Source organism: Epinephelus moara, chromosome 19 (assembly GCF_006386435.1).
Source record: "Epinephelus moara isolate mb chromosome 19, YSFRI_EMoa_1.0, whole genome shotgun sequence".
Lineage (NCBI taxonomy): Eukaryota > Metazoa > Chordata > Actinopteri > Perciformes > Serranidae > Epinephelus > Epinephelus moara.
Genome location: NC_065524.1, coordinates 30,941,420 through 30,960,245, shown reverse-complemented (window position 1 = coordinate 30,960,245; position 18,826 = coordinate 30,941,420). Strand labels below are relative to the sequence as shown.

Here is an 18,826-nt window from a genome sequence, read left to right as displayed (position 1 = left end):
GACAGGTGATGTAGTTTTACTGCCGAGAGCTGCAGTGTTTTGAGTTGCAGCCGTGTTTCAGAGTATTACTGTTTTAGTCTTGGTTTACTTTGGGCAGAGACACAAGAGTTTGGAGGCAGGAGATGAAGATTGGTGGTGGATTTCATGACCGGGTATTAATTCATTCAACTGGGGAGTGGTAGGAGACCACCATGTTTTGTCCAGCATGCATGCTAATATCCAGTGTTGTGTACACTAGCAAGCCAAAAAGCTGAAACTGGTGATTGGCTTTGTTGAGATTTAATATACTCGTCATAAGGAGAACATCACAACTTTTATTGGCACCTAAGAAAAGAGCTAATTCTGTGAAATTAATTTAATTGCACTGTGACTGAAGTCCCAAAATTGAACCAGGCATCTGATTGAACATCTAATTAGACATTAGGGAAATAAAATGACATCTGGACATTGGCTGGTCTTCAAAAGTGTGGCTGGCAGAGTGAAAGATATCAACATCTGCTGGAAGCTGGTGGTAATTTCTCACCATGTCCCCTAGAAAAGTGCAGGCACCAGTCAGATGTGATGGATCAATACTGGATGTTTTGCTTACAGCCAATCAGCCACAACTTCAGACATCAGACATTCTGGAGTCCGGAGAAAAAATATCTATCATCTATGACAGCCTATAGAAAGGTGACCTCAGTTGCTGAGGTGATAAAGGTTACTTTAGTTACCACCTGTCACTGGCGCATCTCGCTCTGATGCCTCCAGACCCTGGCCTAAAGGCCCAATCCATAACCTATTGGATGAGTCTCTGGGATAAGTGCTGCAAAATGAGATATGGAAACAGAAATGCACTTTCAGGAAGTGAGCAACGTGCTCAACATCATGTGGCAACTTTTTGTACTCCTGTGCTGCGACACAATGCCAGTGTGGAATCAGTAACCGTTTGAAGGTGCCTGTTCTTATTTTGTAATGAGCAACAAGATGATAACTATAAGCAGCACTGACCGAATGTGGCACTTCAAAGATGTAGCTTTATAGTATATAACACACAATATATCACCTGTATATATATTGCACTGCCTCACTGAGTAGTCCGTGTGTTGACTTGTGGAAACCACATTTTCTCGATTTCATTCCCCACTGATGTTATAAGGGGGTGAAACGCAACCAAGGTGAATTTCTCTTCGTGATATCCTTTTATTATTTTGTCCTCGCCTTCCCTGTTGTCACCCTCTTCCTTTTCTAGTGAATGATATTTTTCAGGAGGGGACCGCAGGTACATATATATATTTATATAACTATATAAAGAGAAATCTTTATGGCTGAAGGTGTTTGGAAGTAAATAACCTGGCGTCTTGCTGGCTAGCGGCTGGTTTATCAGTGGGTGAAGAAGAAGAAGGAAAAACAGCCCTTCAGATTGACACAATGGCGTGCGCTCCGACAGGGGAAGAGGGCACGGAGGCAGGGAGGGAGGCGAAAAGGAGGAGAGCGAACACAACAAACGGAGGAGAGATAGTCTCGATATCAGGACCCAAATGGGATGGGGAACGTGAGCGTAAATCCCACCGCCCCAGTTTCCTTTTCTAAAAACCTCCTCTTCTACCCTCCCCTGTGTTGCTTTTTTAGGATTTTGGGGGCTAAATCCACCAAGGTGGGCACTGATATATCAGAAAAAGCATGAGAGCTGCTCCTAAATTACTACAGCAAACACTGTAGCTACACTTTCAGAACATTTGCAAAATTTTACACTTCCTGGAACCATGTTTTTCTGTCTCCAGCAGCAGTCTTGGGTGAGGAATGGGATGGTTTAGTATCACAAATGGGATGCTATTCTCCAATTTCAGTTAGGGACTTAACGGAGCCAAGGCCCCTCTTTTGGCTCGGCACACTGTCTCATGTCTTAACAAGGCTTTACCCCCGGCCAAATCTTAAATAAAAACCTTCCGAATCTGGCTCCGTACGCCAAACCAGATTGCACTTTGTATGCGCGGGTGTGTAAGCATTTGTGTGTGTCTGTCGTGGATTTGTGAACTGTGTCAGTGCTCATGTTGTGTTGCCTCGTGTTTGTTTTTTTTTTTTTTACATTTCTTTGCCTCTCCCTCTCGCCTCCCTTTAACTCACCCCCGTCTTTCCTTATACAGCATATCAATGAAGGCCAGATATGTACTAGGGGAAGGAGGGTGTGTGCGCGTGTATGTGTGTAGCCGTGCATGGCTGAGCGCACTGTTCAATAGTGTGGAGGCTGGCTGGCTGGGGCCGCGGCTGGCAAACGGCTGCAGCGGAGACTTCGGCTGGGGCTCCGCTATCGCACCCAGTTATCGTTTCCCCCATGAAGGGCTCCCTTATCACCCCAGCCCAGAGAGGTCTCCCTTCTTCTCCCATCCCCGAGACACACTCCTACTCTCCCTCCCCACACACCCTTCCCCTCCCTTCTCCACCTCCTCCTCCTCCCTCACCCCCCCAATCCCCTCCTTTCATATCCACCCAGCGCTCCGTCGTGCAACATTCAACCGAGAGGGAGGGAGAGAGGGAGAGAGAAGGGGGGGGCTTCAAAGATTCTCTCTCACACAAACGCACACATAAACACACACAAACTCCCTGAGTGTACATGCGTGTGTATGTGCGTGCGTACGCTCAATTTGCCAAAACAGTTTTTCCAGTGTAATTGGGCTTGGGGTACCTGTGTCCATGAGATAGCGCAGCCTCTTCTCCACGCGAGCTGCTCGGGCGTCTATGTGCCTCTGCTCGCTCTCCAGCGCAGACAGCTCCCCAACCACATACTGACTGGTGTCTTTGAACGCCTTCTGTCAACCAGAGAGAGAGAGACAGAGTCAGGGAGAGAATGGTTATGAGAGAAAAGGAAGAGTTGTGCGATATAGCATTAAACAGAGGCAAAGAAAAAAGGATGGAGGGATGAGACAGAACGAGGGAGAATAGAGGAGTATAGAGAAGGAATGAAGCAAAAAGGTAATGCACGAGGGGAAAAAAGAGGAGGGAGAAGAATGAAAAAGAAATGAAAAGCAGAAGGAGCGGAAATGTATGAATAGATGTGCATAAATCTGTCATACATAAAACAAAAGAGAATTTTGCCAAAGAAGAGTTTACCTTCACAGTAAGAGATAAAACAAACGGCTAATGACTAACTGTTGCTGCCTCTTGTTTCTTCTGAGCTTCGTCTGAAGCAGCTTTAAACACCTAATCACTGTGAATGAAGATGTACTGAAGTAAATCTTTACTTACACCAAACAACTGAAGTAACACCTGCAAATTTTAAGGAATTTTCTTATATAATCATTGGCAACATTACTGATAGATAATTGAACAAATGACCTGCTCCTTTCAAATCTCAGCCCAAGTGAAATATGAATCTAAATCGAAAATAAAACTCATGAAAATTACTTGAATTACAGATCTATCTATCTAACTCCTTAACATAAATGTGTGGTAAATGATGGGATGATAATCAAAGGTAGGATCAGTTAAAGAATTAGTAGGTACAATGAACAGCTAAGATGAAAAGCTGCAGGCGACAGGTGTTGGCTCAAACCTCCTACACGACATCAAGCGAAGCTACACCTTTACTGTGTCACTGTATTGAAAACCACTCCTTACTCTCCTGCATCAAAGGCTCTGATCACTGTTTACACTGATGCAGTTAATCCAACTGTGTTGATTAATGGATGACAGATAAATCTTTCACATATCCAAAAGCACTTTGCGCTGCATGTACAGTCTGCACTTCTGTCTCTAGGAGTTACAACACACACCCGTTATCTCTGCACATAGAACATATTTTTTATACTTCATACTGTGAACTTCATGGTCAAGATTCCTGCACAAAACTCTACAGCTCTTTCATTTTAAAAACAGATATATGGTACATACGTTTTAGAATTTGCTTCCATATTTTTACTGTAATTTTTTCTATTTATGTTTCTTGACTTTTGCAGTACTTGCTTTTTATCTTTTTATTTTCTCCAACTATATTAACTTGGGACAGCAGTAGCAAAGTCAATGGGGATGGGGCCTAGATAGTCAGTGGTTCAAGTCCTCATATGGACAAAGTACGGTTCAGTGCCAGTTCACCTCCTGGGCACTGAAGAGGGCCCCTTAAGCAAGGCAATGAAACCCTGAACTGCACCAGGGGCTCTGTTCATGGCTAACCCTGTGCTACCCACTTGCTGTCTGTGTGCGCTGTGTGTGTAGGGAGGATTCACAAAACGACCCATTTCAAATGCCAATTGCCTGAAAACTGTGTAGACTGACAAATAATAGTCATTTTCTAAATTTGATTTATTGTTATGCACCAAAATATAAAAGCAAATTGAGAATGAAGCTGATTCTGGGCATATTTTCCAGTTATATCTCACACTTTTGACATCCAGTTCTCAATCAATCAATACAGGTCACATTATAGTCATCTCTCACTGAGCTTTAATTCTGAACTCTTCAATAGTGGACATCGTTCGTGTGGTTTTTCCTTAATGTTCCTGAGCACTTTATTTAAATGCCAAATGTGCAAGTGTTTAAAATAAATTCAAATCACAAATTTACAGCCCTGAAGTTTCTAAATAATTTCCTGTTCTGAGTATTTACTAAACTGCAAAAATAAACCTGTCTTCAATACTTTTTTTTGTAGTGTAGTATAAACCCACCTGCAGGTTAAATGTCTCCATAGTTAAACCAAACCTTACATCCAGCTCTCCTTCCCCACATATATACACTCTGCCAATTCAGATAAGTCTTTATTCCAACTTCTCATACACACAAACACCAGCCACTCCATAACTATACATACTTAGACACACACACATTGCTCTATAACCATATGCACTTAATACACACTCCATTTTTGACCCTTCTTCACCTCTGTCTCCTGACTGCTTGCTATTCTCCTGAGAAACTCCTCTGAGTGAGGAAAATGTTTATTCAAATTCACTACTGAGGATGCATCCGAAAAAATATCTCCATTTTACTGCTGATGCACTTCATTTTTCTTAATGGGAAGGAGAACTAGTGAGCAGGAGAGAGAGAGAAAGTTTTTTTTTTCCATTCCACCCAGGCCAGCACTTTTTCCTGCACTCTTCCCAATGTGTGAGTGTGTGGCTCTGCGCACATGTGATTTGTGCATGTGTGTTGATTCCCAGCAGCCTCCCCTTCCCCCCCTCCTCCCTCCTCCTCCTCCTTGCGCGCTCTCGCTCTATCACCATATTTTTCCTTGGCAAATCAATTTTACACATGATCAGCCCACTCCCCTTGCCGCGCTCGGCCCAGCCGTAATTAAGAGGAGGGAAATTACCATATATATTATATTAATGCAAACATCATTCAGCAGGTAATTCTTGGCTGATCGGGATAATGGAAAGGTTGAACACCCATTAACCCTGGGGCCCAGGCTCTGGGAGGAGGAGTGTGTGTGTTTGGTTGTGTGTGCGCGCGTGCATGGGACTGGGGTGGAGGGTGCAGGGTCGAGGGTAAGAGAGGGTTGCATGCGAAAAGAGATTCACCCCATGGTCTCCAGTGGCACACACACTCGCACACACACTCAGTGAAATAATAGCACTCTTATAGACACACTCTTTGTACACACAAGTTCAAACACAGGCTGAGAAGAGAGTGTGAGTGTGTGTGTTAGTGTGTGTGTGTGAATACACTTGAAGGACATGTAGGCACACAACTTCTTTGCACACACGCCTCTAAATGGCAGCTGATATCTACCATTGTTATAATTAAAATGGCAGTCTGTTAGATCAATACTTGGGTGTCTGTGGAGAAGAGAGGACAGTAGAGAGGGAAAGTGTGTGTGTGTGAAGGGATGAGAGGTGGACAAGGTGAAGAGGAGGAGGGAAAATTAAGCAGAAGAGCTCAGTGACAGATTTATTTAAGACAAGACGGGAGAGACAGAAAGAAAGCTTTATAACAGAAAATAAAAAAGGCCAAGTGGGAGAAATTAAGGGATACAACCTCCCACCTCACTCCCCAGATCCCTAACTCATCTATTTTACCTTTCAGAGTCCACAATAAAAGCTTCACAAAGCTACAGCCGTGGGCAAAGTAGACCAAAAGGTCTTTGATGGTATGGATTTTATAATTTTTCCCAGATTTTTCTGGTAGTTGTTGCAGGTGAGATGAAGTGATGAAGTTTATGGCACCGATTAAAAACCCTCTGCAAACACAAGTATAATTTAGGGAAAAGAAAATGACAAACCTCTTCTTCAAATGGTCGGCGAATATCGAGGTCCGTCGGCGAACCTCTGTCCTCCTCAGCCTTCTTCAGATCCTCAGGAATAGACTTCTGCCTCTTCACCTCTGGTGAGATGACGGACAGACATTCACAATGAGATACAATTAAGACGTTGAGAGATTTATTTAAGTTGTGTTGTTGATCTATCATAGCATAGATATGTTGTTTAACATGCTTAGAGTGCCAGGTGGCTGGTGGAGTCTGCGAAGACTGCATTTTCAGTATACTTTACATGGTGCTTGATATTATGGAGTTGAATTGCTGACTGTGGTAAGAAGAAAAAGAGGCAAGGAACGGTAAAAGAAGACCTTCATCAAGCTGGTTTCAAACAGCAGAATCATTATTTAGCCTCTGTGAACATCCCGCATGTTACCTGCTATCAGGTGTGAACTAGATGAATGTGAGTCAAGTGTTGCTCTGTGCAAATATACCTCCCTGGGTAAATACTGTATGCATAGAGTGTGTGTTTGTGTTTCATTGTCCCCCACCTGGTCTGCTCTCCACGTACTGGCTGAAGGACTTCAGCTGTGTTTTCCTGACTGCTGAATCCTTGGTGAAGACCACTGGGCTACGCAACCTCTCTGTCGCTCTGCGCAGCCGCTCTGCTCGCAAATCCTCAGCGTTATTCTGTCAGACACAGACAAGATGTGGACAAGTGTTGTTTACTGTTGATGCTGCATGTCACAGGAATATAACAGAGAGCATTCAACAGTGGTTAGTTTTACTGATTCTGACAAAGAAGCTGAGGCTACAGATAGGATAATTCGCAAAAAAGGTAGCAGCACTATGTCAAACCTCAAAATGTGCTATAAATGTGTGTTTATCTGTTTTAAACAGAGATATTCTCTGAAACATCTTCGGGATAAAAGGATGCAGTAAACTCACTAGTGATGCGTCAGTAGAGACCAGCCTATTTTTTCACTGATAATGCTACAATGTTTACAACAAATCATGTTGAAATCGTCAGAACGTTAATGTTACCCATTAGCTGTTAGCAGCCTGTATCAGGCCATACCATAAATAAATCTAACTGCAATGTAAGGCAGTATACAATGCACATGTCCAGCCATGATGTTTCAGTTCTCCTGCAACAGCTGATCTGTTTTGTTCTCAAGATGATGAGATATGGAAAGACGGGTGTTAGCAAAGTGCAAAAAGAGAGTTCAACTCCATATGATGGCTGCTGTAAAAAAAAAAAAAAAAAAAAAAGATTACCCCTCCACACAAATGGAGAAGTTGGTTAAACTTCAAATTATTGACTTAAAAAACAATGTCAGCGATTAGTCTGCTGCCTCTCCACATCTCGTCTATTATTCTGTCAGCCTCTACCAGCCACTTAGATCTGCTCTCAGGCTTTTATTAGGCAGCAGCAGTTTCAGGATTTCACAGCTGCTCTGTGATTATTGTGACCAAACACACACACACACACACACACACACACACACACACACACAAACACACTCGTACCCCATTAGTGCACATGCAAACACATGTGCACAAACACGCTTACTGACAGGCCATGAGATAAATCTGGTAGAAGTTGATATGTTAGCTACATTGCGGTTTGCTTGAACACCTCCCCACACACACTCACTCTCTCCCTCTCACACAGACACACACTTCCCCACACACACACACACACTCACTCTCTCTCTCTCACACAGACACAGACACACACACACTCTCATTCTCTCCCTCACTCATGAGAGAGACAAAAAGCAGGCAATTAACTTGACTTTCAACAAAACCTCGAGCCAGAAAATATATTCAGATTATGCAAAATGCAAAAAAACGCTATTGTTTTCAAAGTGAACATGTGTTAAAAAGCTACACGCTCGCTTCTTCCACTATCAAAAACAGCGTGCAGAAATGCTTTATTACCAGGCCTCCAAATATGCCAAGCCGAGTGGAAAAGAAACCGACTCCGGCTAAGATTGACGTTGTGGCAACGCTAATAAGACGGCGAAACGTGTAATAAAGTCGACAATTAGGGCAAACATGTTCCACTGCTTGAGACGGAGGAAGATAGTCAAGCAGGGTGTGCAGAGCGAGGAAAACTAATAGAGACAGTGTGGGTGGGGAACGAGCTCCAGACGGGGAGTTGTTAGTTTAGCTTCAGATTATTGACTTTCAAAAACAATGTCAGCAATTAGTCTGTTCCCACTTTGTTTTGTCTATTAGTCTGTCAGCTTCTACCAGCCTCTTAAAGCCTCACGTCAAGTCAAAATCGAGGCAAATTTATTTATGCAGTGCTATATACAAAATGCCCAATTAAACATTTAAAATATAAGGACAGAGCTTGGATGTGTGAAAGCGCGACTGTGTGTATGCCAGTGAAGCCCAGAAAGCAGACAGTAGATTTAAATTACTGATTGCAGGAAAGTGAGGAGCAGAAAAACAGGCATGTCTTCAGTGTCTTTTACTTGCCTAAATAATATTACACTGAATCTTTCCATCTTTCAATAAAAAAATGTTGTTTAGTGCCAAATTAATGTTTGGTTTACATAAACGTTAAAGGAATAGTTCATCCCAAAATGACAAGTACATCCTCTTACCTGGTGCTATTTCTCATCTAGATTGTTTTGGTGTGAGTGTGGGAGATATCTGCCATAGAGACATTTGCCTTCTCTCTCTTCTACGGTTGGCGGGTGTAGTTCGGTAGAAAGAAAACAGTTCCTACATGAAACTGCTCACAACAAGGTCTGTGGATTATCTTAAGTGACCAGGTCGTGATTTCTAGAAAAAGACATTGATGTTGAGTTTTTAAAATGTATTTTTTTTTTTTGGCGCTTTGAGCACCACAAGCTGAGTGCCATCTAATTCCAACAGAAGGCAGACATCTCAACGGCTGATATCTCCAACACTTGGCAGCTCACACCAAAACAGTCTAGATTGATAAATAGCACAACAGGTAAGAGGAAAATATGTTTCTTTGATTTGGGGGTGAACTGTCCCTTTAAGGCTGCAACTTCAAATTTTAGGAGTCCCAAGTGACACTTGGATGAATGTACAAACATATTGTAAAGTGATGTCTCTCAAAGCGTCTGTCTCTCGGAGATTACTGGGGCAGAGGTGGCAAAATAGAACAGCAAATATTTTCACACAAATGTCCTTTGTTTGGAGGAATGCCACTACGATATCCAACATAACATGTTACAGGATTTCTTTTTAAAAAAAATGCATGCTTCCTGAGTCAATTGGGTGCTCTGCTTACGTTCCATCATCATGTTAACTGGGCTAGCAATCCCCAAAAAGCACAAATAATCTCTAGTCAGAGAAACACAGACACCTTTTATTAAGCAATATAAAGTAAAGAAAGGGTACTTAAAGTCACTGGTAAAGCAAAAAATACTGTTAGGGTTTGGAGTCTGATTCCCAATCCAGCCACCCACTCAAAGTACTCACAGGGCCATGAGTTGCTGTGGCCAGGAGTCCATCAAGTGACTGATTTAATGAATATTTCATGTTTGTTTGCAGGAGAAGTGTAACAGTGTATCACTGATAATTGGATGTCAAAGGATTTATTGGATTAATGTTGCTGTCCTTGTCATATTTTCACGTTTTGTTTTTTTTTGTTTGTTTGTTTTCCCATTTCAGTGTCTTGTCTGGTAAAAATTGCAAGCCCTTGCAATATCTACAGGAAACTGTTGATTTAGCAAAAGAGTAAATCCCTGGGGAGACTGATTAGGACACTGAGGCCGTCGACCCAATTATTACTCATTGTTTAACTGTTGTGAATCTGACGTGTTCACTGGACTACAACCAGGGGTTAACACAGCAATGTGATAATGACCAACACCTCAACTGGCCTTCTACACCGTCTTGAAAACTAACTATACAGTGTCTTTCTCTCTCAATCACACACACACACCCACACCCACACACACACACAGAGCACCTGCCCACTTGGCTACCCCTCTGTCTCTCTTTTACACACTGGGATGGGCAGATATTGGGGTGTACCCTCCCTCCCTCCTCTCTTTCTTTGGCTCTCCCTCTTTATCTCTTATCGCTGCCATAATCGCGGTGGCAGTGGTGATTCAGTGCTTTTGGTGTGTGCGAGTCTGTGAATGTGCATGCAGGGGGCTGCGTGACTAACGTTGCAGTCTGCTGAGCGTCGCATGCCCTTATCGTGCGCTACCGAGGCTGCGCATACACACAATCACTAATGAGAGAAAAGAGAGTGTGTGTGTCTGTGATGTTCCTGCAGGTCGTTCCACCCGCCTGAAGGACTTTTGGGAAGCCCAATCCTCTTGGGACAAGACAGTTTATCCTTATTTTAAAGGACAGAGGAAGTCATACAAATGCACGTACACAAACATATTTATGCACATGTGCACATATTAATATAAACAGCTTTGAAATGAAGAAATAACTGATTTGTTTTAGTAGTTTTGTGTTGAGTATATTTATGTTGTGCAGCTTCCCATACATATGGCATTAGTGACAATAAATAGCACATACATGGAGGTACATTAGGGAAGCAGTGGAGTTTAAATAATGGCTAAATGTTGCATTTAACAATGCTGTTACAAAATTTCAAAGATGTCTAAGAAAAAGTAGCCATTGCTTACTGTATCGGAGTTATAACTACAATAAAATAGCATGATATAGAAACAATGTGTTGCTGAGACTACTGTGCCTGTTTATTTAGTTGCCTTTTACCTGTTATCTTCAATTTGGCCTGGAAACTGATTTTTGAGTGCCAGAAATTTCTTATTAAGTCATTTTTTAAGCCCAGTTCAGACCAAAGATTTGCAACGAGACAAGATCGTTTAGAACGTTGCAGAGAAAAGTTGCAGCGGTGTGAAATGGCCGGTCTGAGCTCGACTCAAGCCGGTTGATGGTGTCAACTGCAACTCAGCTGGTCAAATCACCGGAGGCTGGTTTTAGAACGTAAAACACGTCACCTGTTTCTACAGCCAATCGGCTTGTAGTGAAGTCAGCTGGTCAAGTCAAAATGACTGCAGACGGCGTGTTCACTTGCTGCGACCGAGCCCTCTGTTTCCATCCTCACAGTGTGCCAGTGTCGGACGGTGGGTCGCTGCTGCTGCTCGCTCTATGTGTTTATACTACCCAACAAATATATTCTCATTGACTGATTAATTGGTGCTGCTTTTTTAAATTATTGTGGCATAATTATTATGAATACAGTCCATCTGATGCTTGTTTTGTTTAGTTTTTCACCGTTCATCACTACTACAAATGCAGCTATAGCCAGTACCTAACTATCACTATCCTCATTCATATTCTAGGAAGCTACAAATTATATTCAGCCACAAAATAAGCCTGAAAAGCTGAAAATCAGAACAGAACTACAGAGAGTTGTTGCACTGAGATGATACACCATCTCATCTAGTTGCATGGGTGTGAACCAGCAGGTTTTTAGAAAGTTGCAGAGCGGCATGTTGCAAGTAGTTACATGTTTCAGCTTGTAAATAGCAATTTCATCTGTTCTAGTTCAAAGTAGGGACGGGCATTTTAAGTAAAAAGAACAGGGTCAGAAAGGAACACCCAAAAATTCGGATAGGGGTTAGGGTAAGCCTACCTTTCTGCACTACACGGACTGAAGACATAAGCCAACATAACACATTCATTTAAATTATTTTGTTATATTTTAATCACTCTCATCCCTGGCTGCCATTCTGCCTGTAACATTAGATCAAGTGATGTTCAACTGAAAAAGCTTAACGTCACCTGCAGCTGCGCAGATCTCATTTATTTCTTATAAATATATCAAGTATCCTTATATTGAGAGCTTGTAATGCCTCACGTTCCCTTATGTCCACCCAGGCATACCCACACACATTCATACTCTGATGACGATGAAGTCGCCATATAAGGTGCTGACCGCTGACTGACTCCATAGAAGTTTAGTTCACAGTTGAGATTCGAAAATTAAATATCATTCACAGAGAGACAGTTTTGGGTTAGGTGTTTTGGATAGGTGTCAACCAAACAGGTGATTCAACTTCTGCAAGGGTCAAGTGGTAACACACACAACACATACGCGCTCCTTTGGCCATAAAGGACTAAGCCTTTTAGGCTTTGAACACAAGAGGGTGTTTATGTGAATCGATGATCAAAGACACCCTGTGTCGCATAAGCACAGAGGGTTTCACTTGTACTGACACACACACACACACACACACGCACACACACACTTACCTTATTCCACTTGACATTCAAAATCAATTAAACAGATGTTAAGACTGGCCGACTATTTGTTGTTGACTCAATATTCACATCACAAGATAGACACATGCAACAGCAGCACCCCCCACTCTTCACCTACAAACACACACGGAAACACACACACAACTGTCTGAAAAGGTCATAGTCAATAAAAGGGGACTGCTACATGTTATGTAGAGCATTATGATGCCAGTGTGTGTGTCTCGTGGCTTTAGACAGACTCATATGGACACAAGGGGGATAAGCTATGGTCTTACATGAAGTGGTCCAACTGACTGATGTGTACACAGGGTCAGCCAGCTGAACACCAGGGTCAATCGGACCTGATTGATTGGACTGACCCTTTGATGGCGTGGAGAGAAGAGAGGAGAGACAGAAAAATACAGACAGAGAGAGATAAAAGAGGAGAGAGTAGGTGTTTTCAGGGGAGCATTTGCGTACCTCCAGTCCTTCTGCAGGGCTGACAGGGGAGGTGGAGGAGGCAGTGGGCGAGGATGAGGAGGAGGTGGAGGACGGGGATGAAGGGGAGGTGACTCTTCTTGGGCTGACCTCCACCAGCTTCTTCAGCTTCAGATCCACATGCTTACTGTTTGGACCTGGAGAGCCAGGGAAAAGGATAATGAGTACAAAAACGACAGACATTTGAAGTAAACAAAAGTACCTCGTGTCACATACAGTACACAAATACTACAAAGTTAAAAGGATAGGAAAGGCTGGACATCTTAGTTGGCATTCACACACACACACACACACACACACACACGGGCAAAGCCATTGATAAGGAACATACACACTAACACATGAGTGTGAAGGGATATAAAGTACACTGTAAATATATATGATGTGTGAGAAAGATAGCGATCTGGACAGACCAGGCAGCTTTAAGCCCTGTTTGTACCGCAGAGAGATGCTGAGGTACTGAGTGTACATTGCTGGGACTGTCACCATGGTAACCACAGGACAAGATGGAAGGAATGAGAAAAATGGAGAGAAAGAAAGGTGAAGGGAGCATGTTGCATTTTTAAGTGTTTGCTGTCTTATAGTGTCTTTCTCAATAATTTAATTAGCTTTTAATAGTTAGTCTATTCCCGTTAAATATATATATATGTTGGGAACACAGCAGCACAATGCAACGGAGTTTAGCAGCACCACAAACTACAGCTTCCAGAATGACCTTAAGATATATAAATACCTCTCTAAAACAGTGTCAACAAAAAAATGAACATCAGTCCTTATTGTTTGCTAAAAAGTATAAACAATGGCTGTTTTGTTTGGGATGGTGATTCCCAAAAAGTTCATCTTGCGAGTGTAGAAAATGGACTCTGTGCCAAAGTATGATTTGTGGTTAAGAGAAATGGCGAACACATTACATATGTAGAGACTGCATTTTTATATTCCAGATGGAGAAGGTGTGTTTAATTTGATCTGGGACACTGTACTAATATCTTTTCGGGGTAACGCCTGGGCCACATTGCCTAGCTCTACCTGTGCGTGATGGCTTGCAGCTTGCATGAGTGTGGTGTTCACACAGACAGAGTTGGTGCTGCGGCACACTGCCTGCCAGCTCTACCATTCTACATTGAGTTTGACTCATATCAAAGCCAAAATAAAGCCTTGTGTTGACAAATGAATTTGATTCTGTCAACAGAAATACTTAAGGGCTTTTAATTTAAAATGGAAACAAGAAGTGTTGAGTTAAAAACAAATATTTATATCATGTCTGTGAAATATTCTACAGAAATGGACATTGACACTACAATGAAAGGTGTCATGTCGCTAATTCTGAATCTCTAGATGAGCCACAGCTGAGCCGTGCTCCTCAAGCAGGCAGTGCAGCTGTAACCTATTAACATGGGTGCCAAATGAAAAGCAGGCAGTGTGGCCTGGGCGTAAAGTCTAATGTGTTATGTCCATTGTAAAACACCTTACTGCAGGGTGCTGTGACACCCTGATGAAGACACTCTAGTCTAAACGGGTTGGTTATCCATGTATTAACAAAGGATTTTTAACTATAGTCAGAGTGCCTCGGATGCATTTTTGGACTGCCGGCTTTTGGACTGCCCAATCCTCGAGGAGCACCTGATCTTTTTTGTGAAGCACTCCCTATTTTTTCCACCTTGCTGTATATGTTCCTTTTCAAAAACAAAACCAAAAAAAAAACTATGAATAAACACTTTTGTACTTGTAAAGAAAAACTGCTTTGTATTTAATTTGACTGTGGTTAGTGTTATTATCTGGAGTGTGCTGCACCCGTTTGTGCTCTTTTCCTTTTTGTTTGCTTTCCTTAGACTGCATTAGTTTAAGTTGAGTGTGCCTAATAAACTTTTCAAAATCACATCATTTTTTTAGTTACATGACATTTAAAAAAATGTACTTTTAATTCAATCTTGCTGATGCTTTTATTTTCTGTATTCAAATTGTCAGCATATATTGCCGTAAACTTGTGTTGGAACCATAACCTACTAGTTTGCATTAAATCGTTAATTTTGGGTTAAATAACTTTTAGGAGTCAATATATTTTCACATTAATGCTGAAATAATCTCCTTTATAGCACCTGTCACATTCATTTTCACCAAAACTGTCTTACAGTTCTCTTGTTAACTCCTTCCTCTCATTCCATCTGTCAAACCTAACCTTGTCCCTCCCTTTACCCACCATCCATCCCTAATTTTTTCGCCCTATTATTCTTTCTTCCTCCCTGCTCCCTCAGTCTCTCTCTCTGCCTTCCAGGAGCTGGGTACAGCTTTATTTTCCAGGGAATGGTAACCACAGCTCCCCTGCCAGGCCATGCCACTGCACTGAAGAAGATGAAAGAACAGGAGGGCAACCGTTTCATGTGTCACCTCCCTCCGTGACACACACACACACACACACACACACACACACACACACACACACACCCCATGATGCATGCATACATATGCCAAACATAGACACACTCTCTTGAAACACACAAGGACATACAGGAGGAGGTGGGGTGAATGACCTGAGCTGCAGGAAAGTAATGACAGTAACTGAGCATTGAGGGGAAAAACATTTACAGTATGAAGTTTGGTATCAGCTGCTTTAGTGTTACAATCACTACCATCCATTTCTTTCTTTCAAGACCACATAAAATATTCCACCAACAAAGAACAAAAACACACAAATGGTGAAAAAACCCCAAACAAATAGTGCAGAGATACTGCACTTCAAAGCTGGAGGAAACATTCGGCTGTTTTCATGTTTGTTTCTTCTGGTCCTTCACTGTACGCTCACCTATCTCACATCGGCAGGAAATTGAAGAAGCAAACAAAATAAATAAAATACAAAACAAAGTAATTAGTTTACCTCTGAAGATTTGAGCAAATGCTTTCCTGAAGATATGATTTCATTTTTGTCTGGGGAGCACTTTCCAGAGTTTATTAATTACTACTTAAAGAAGTTTCTAATAGAAGAAAATAGAAAAAAATAACACCCACAACACTATGGCTGCACTCAAAAATGTACACTGTAAGTTAGTTCTCCTGCATGAAGCACTATTGAGTCAGGAGAAAATAGACTGCTGAGGTCAGAGGGGCAAGTAAACAGAGGACAGAGAGACAGACAGCATGCACTCAAGTAAGAGACTGTGAGGTGTGAGTGCAAGTGAGTAAGAGAACAAGTAGATCAGACGGCTGCCAGCCTGTTCAAATTTTGATGAGGACAGTTTAGACGACATGACTGGGCTTGAGTAAATGCTTGCACTGCACTGAGAAGTAATGGAGGAGGTAAGGTGGAGTATAACAAAGACACAAAGGGGGGAAAACTCCCAAAAGCATTACCATTTTAGTGCTCTTTGGATGTGCTATATTATGTGTTATTTATCTATTCTGAACCTTTAGGAAATACAGAAAAGAAGGTCCAGGAAGGTAAATGTGTGAGTTAGAAAAAGGCAAACAAGACGGCAAAGCATGCAGCACCACACAGCCACAGCCAGTGATTTTACCCAGAGAAGTTAGCTCAGAGCCGGGGTTAGTAAGCTCCAGGGGTACGTGGGTGCTGGAGGTGGCTGGAAGATTGGCCTCCAGTGGCAGTGGGTTAGTAACCAGCGCAGATGCAGATGTGGCAGCAGCAGCAGCAGCAGCAGCAGCAGCAGCAGCAGCAACAGTATCATCATCATCATAATCACCACCACCAAAATGGAGCTGCTCTTCTTCAGCCCTCCCCTGTTCCTCATCCTCACCCCTTTCACCATCAACGGCATCATCCTCATGATGACCTCGTACTCCATCCAACACATCTGTGGGTGTGGAGTGGGACAGCAGAGGGGAAGGGAGTATGAAAGAGGGTGAGTCAGGGTGGCAAGGAAGGAAAGTGAGGATGTAAGGGCAGAGAGGAAAAGTTAAATGACAGGTGTTACAGGAATAAAAGGACAAAATGACGACACAAAAAGGAGTGAAGAAAGAAAAGTCTTGGTTAGTCTGTGTTAACAGTAATCTGTAGTAAGAGTACACGCTAAGTGACCCAACTCCATAATCCTTATCTTAAACATTTCTTCTCCCCTTAAGCATTCCAGCACTCCTGATGGGATGATTACTTCCGTTTGCAAATAAAATGTCTCTAAGGGCCCTGACGCAACAAGTTGATGGTCAGCTGTTGCTCAATGTTGGGTGAGTGTTTGTCGCCCTAGTTTTTTCTGTCAGTCCCGCACTGTTATCACTAGTCGGTCCTTGAGTGCTTCTTTTCGGCCAATTCAGCATATTGTATCTGTGTCACAGAAGGTCGTCCTCCTGCCTTCGGTGTCGGAGACCGCAAGGAATTATTGGCAGATCAGCTCAGGAGAAGAGAAACAGAAGTGAGGAAAGCTAACAAACGACTGAAGTCATAAGGCCCTGAGATCGAAACAAACATGTTACATTAGATAAGCATATTTTTTTAGCCACTAAGCTCTTTTGCAGAAATGGTGTGGCATTGTTTGTGTTATTGTTTTGCTAGTGCATGGTAAATATGATTTTCAGCATTGGGTAGTGCTGTCTATGTGCTAACTGGCTAACTAGCGTCCTGAATCTGTCCTGTCCGTCTTTCAGTTTCCCTTTTGGATGATAAAGACAAACTTCTGCCGCCTGCTAGTGTGGAGAGTTACCTCATCTCACACAGGTGCAGAACGTACGTGCTAGTTGGTAGTTGTCTGTAGCCTTTGCAGTGTGTTCAAGTGCAACTTTTTGGCCGAGACATAAGTGACACGAAGCAACGCAACAGGCTTTAATATTTAATGCACTCGTTAGAACGAGGGGACTCAAACCTGGTGCTTCTGTGCAGCACTGCTGGATTTAAGTGTGTGCAACTAATTAATAAATCTAATATCTAACCAGATTCATGGTATGAAAAGGCCACCTGAGTGACAATGAGGGACCTTGACTGATTGGTGGGTGTCTGTCAATGGGTTCATGTGCATCAGTGCACTAATATCTGACACACAAAGTGAAACTGAGACCTCGGTTTAATTCCCCTCATTCAAAGATCTGTTGCCTGCCTTTCTTGTTCCAGATAAAAGAGGTAGGGCAAACAAAAACCACAAAAACATGAAAGCACATATTCCATTAAGTCTCCTGAGGGGCTCAGTAGAAACAACAGCGTCTCCACATTAGGAACAAAAGAAAAACTGTGTTAGAAGAAACTCAAATGGAGACCTGAGCAGCTCTAGCTGCATGGATAACCCACCATGGATTAAAACAAAACAATCAGTAAACAGCGTCTGACATTGCAAGCTCCCTCCTCTGCTATTTACTACTTGGTGGGTAGAGAGACCGAGAACAAAGAGAGAAGGAGAGAGAATCAAAATAACAGCATTTCCTGTTTTTTTTTTTTTTTTTTTCTAATTTGCTAGCTGCGATGCGGAGCGTGCTTGCAAGCGCCGTTCCTGCGTGGCTGGCTGGGGCCTAATTAATGGGAGGCCATGGTGATGGAGTTTGGAAAGTTTCTTTGCGGGCAGACACTTGGAGGGGGCAGCCCGAGCTGCATTAAAGGACCGTGAATGGTGTTGAGGGGAGAGAGGGAGAGGGAGAGAGGGAGAGTGTGGGGGCTAGGATTAGCCGTTCTGCTCGGCAGGCCTTGTGTATCACAGCCAACAGCATTTCTCTCTTCTCCTCACCTCCTCCTCCTCCTCTCTTGTTCCGTTCTTTCCTCCAACTCCATTTTTAATGAGATCAACAATTAGTCCAATTCAGAAAAGCTGAAAGAGCAAATAAATGAAGTGCTACCCTCCCTCTGCCGCGCTGTCTTTCTTCTGTTGTTTCACCTAACAAGTCGCTGATCTCACTTCTGGTTGTTTAGGGTTTATAAGTTTTTGATTTGTTTGCTCGATCCAGGAACCCACCACCACTCTCATGCCTCTATTTCTTCTGATCTTCCTACTTATTCTTCTTCCTCTGTATTTGTAA

At 42.6% G+C, this 18,826-nt stretch overlaps 1 protein-coding gene across 7 annotated transcripts in view; it reads right to left on the bottom strand.

Moving 5' to 3' along the window:
• ehbp1 (EH domain binding protein 1) overlaps positions 1 to 18,826 on the bottom strand; it is a 162,570-nt gene that overhangs the window by 35,773 nt on the left and 107,971 nt on the right. For 3 of the 7 annotated variants that reach the window (XM_050071704.1, XM_050071706.1, XM_050071705.1), the window contains 5 exons: positions 16,393 to 16,686; positions 12,866 to 13,020; positions 6,718 to 6,856; positions 6,194 to 6,294; positions 2,666 to 2,789 (listed from right to left, as the gene is read on the bottom strand). In XM_050071704.1, coding sequence (XP_049927661.1) covers positions 2,666 to 2,789; positions 6,194 to 6,294; positions 6,718 to 6,856; positions 12,866 to 13,020; positions 16,393 to 16,686 — 813 coding nt within the window. The remainder of the gene's footprint in view (positions 1 to 2,665; positions 2,790 to 6,193; positions 6,295 to 6,717; positions 6,857 to 12,865; positions 13,021 to 16,392; positions 16,687 to 18,826) is intronic. The other 4 variants (XM_050071707.1, XM_050071708.1, XM_050071709.1 and 1 more) reach the window with 2 other exon arrangements.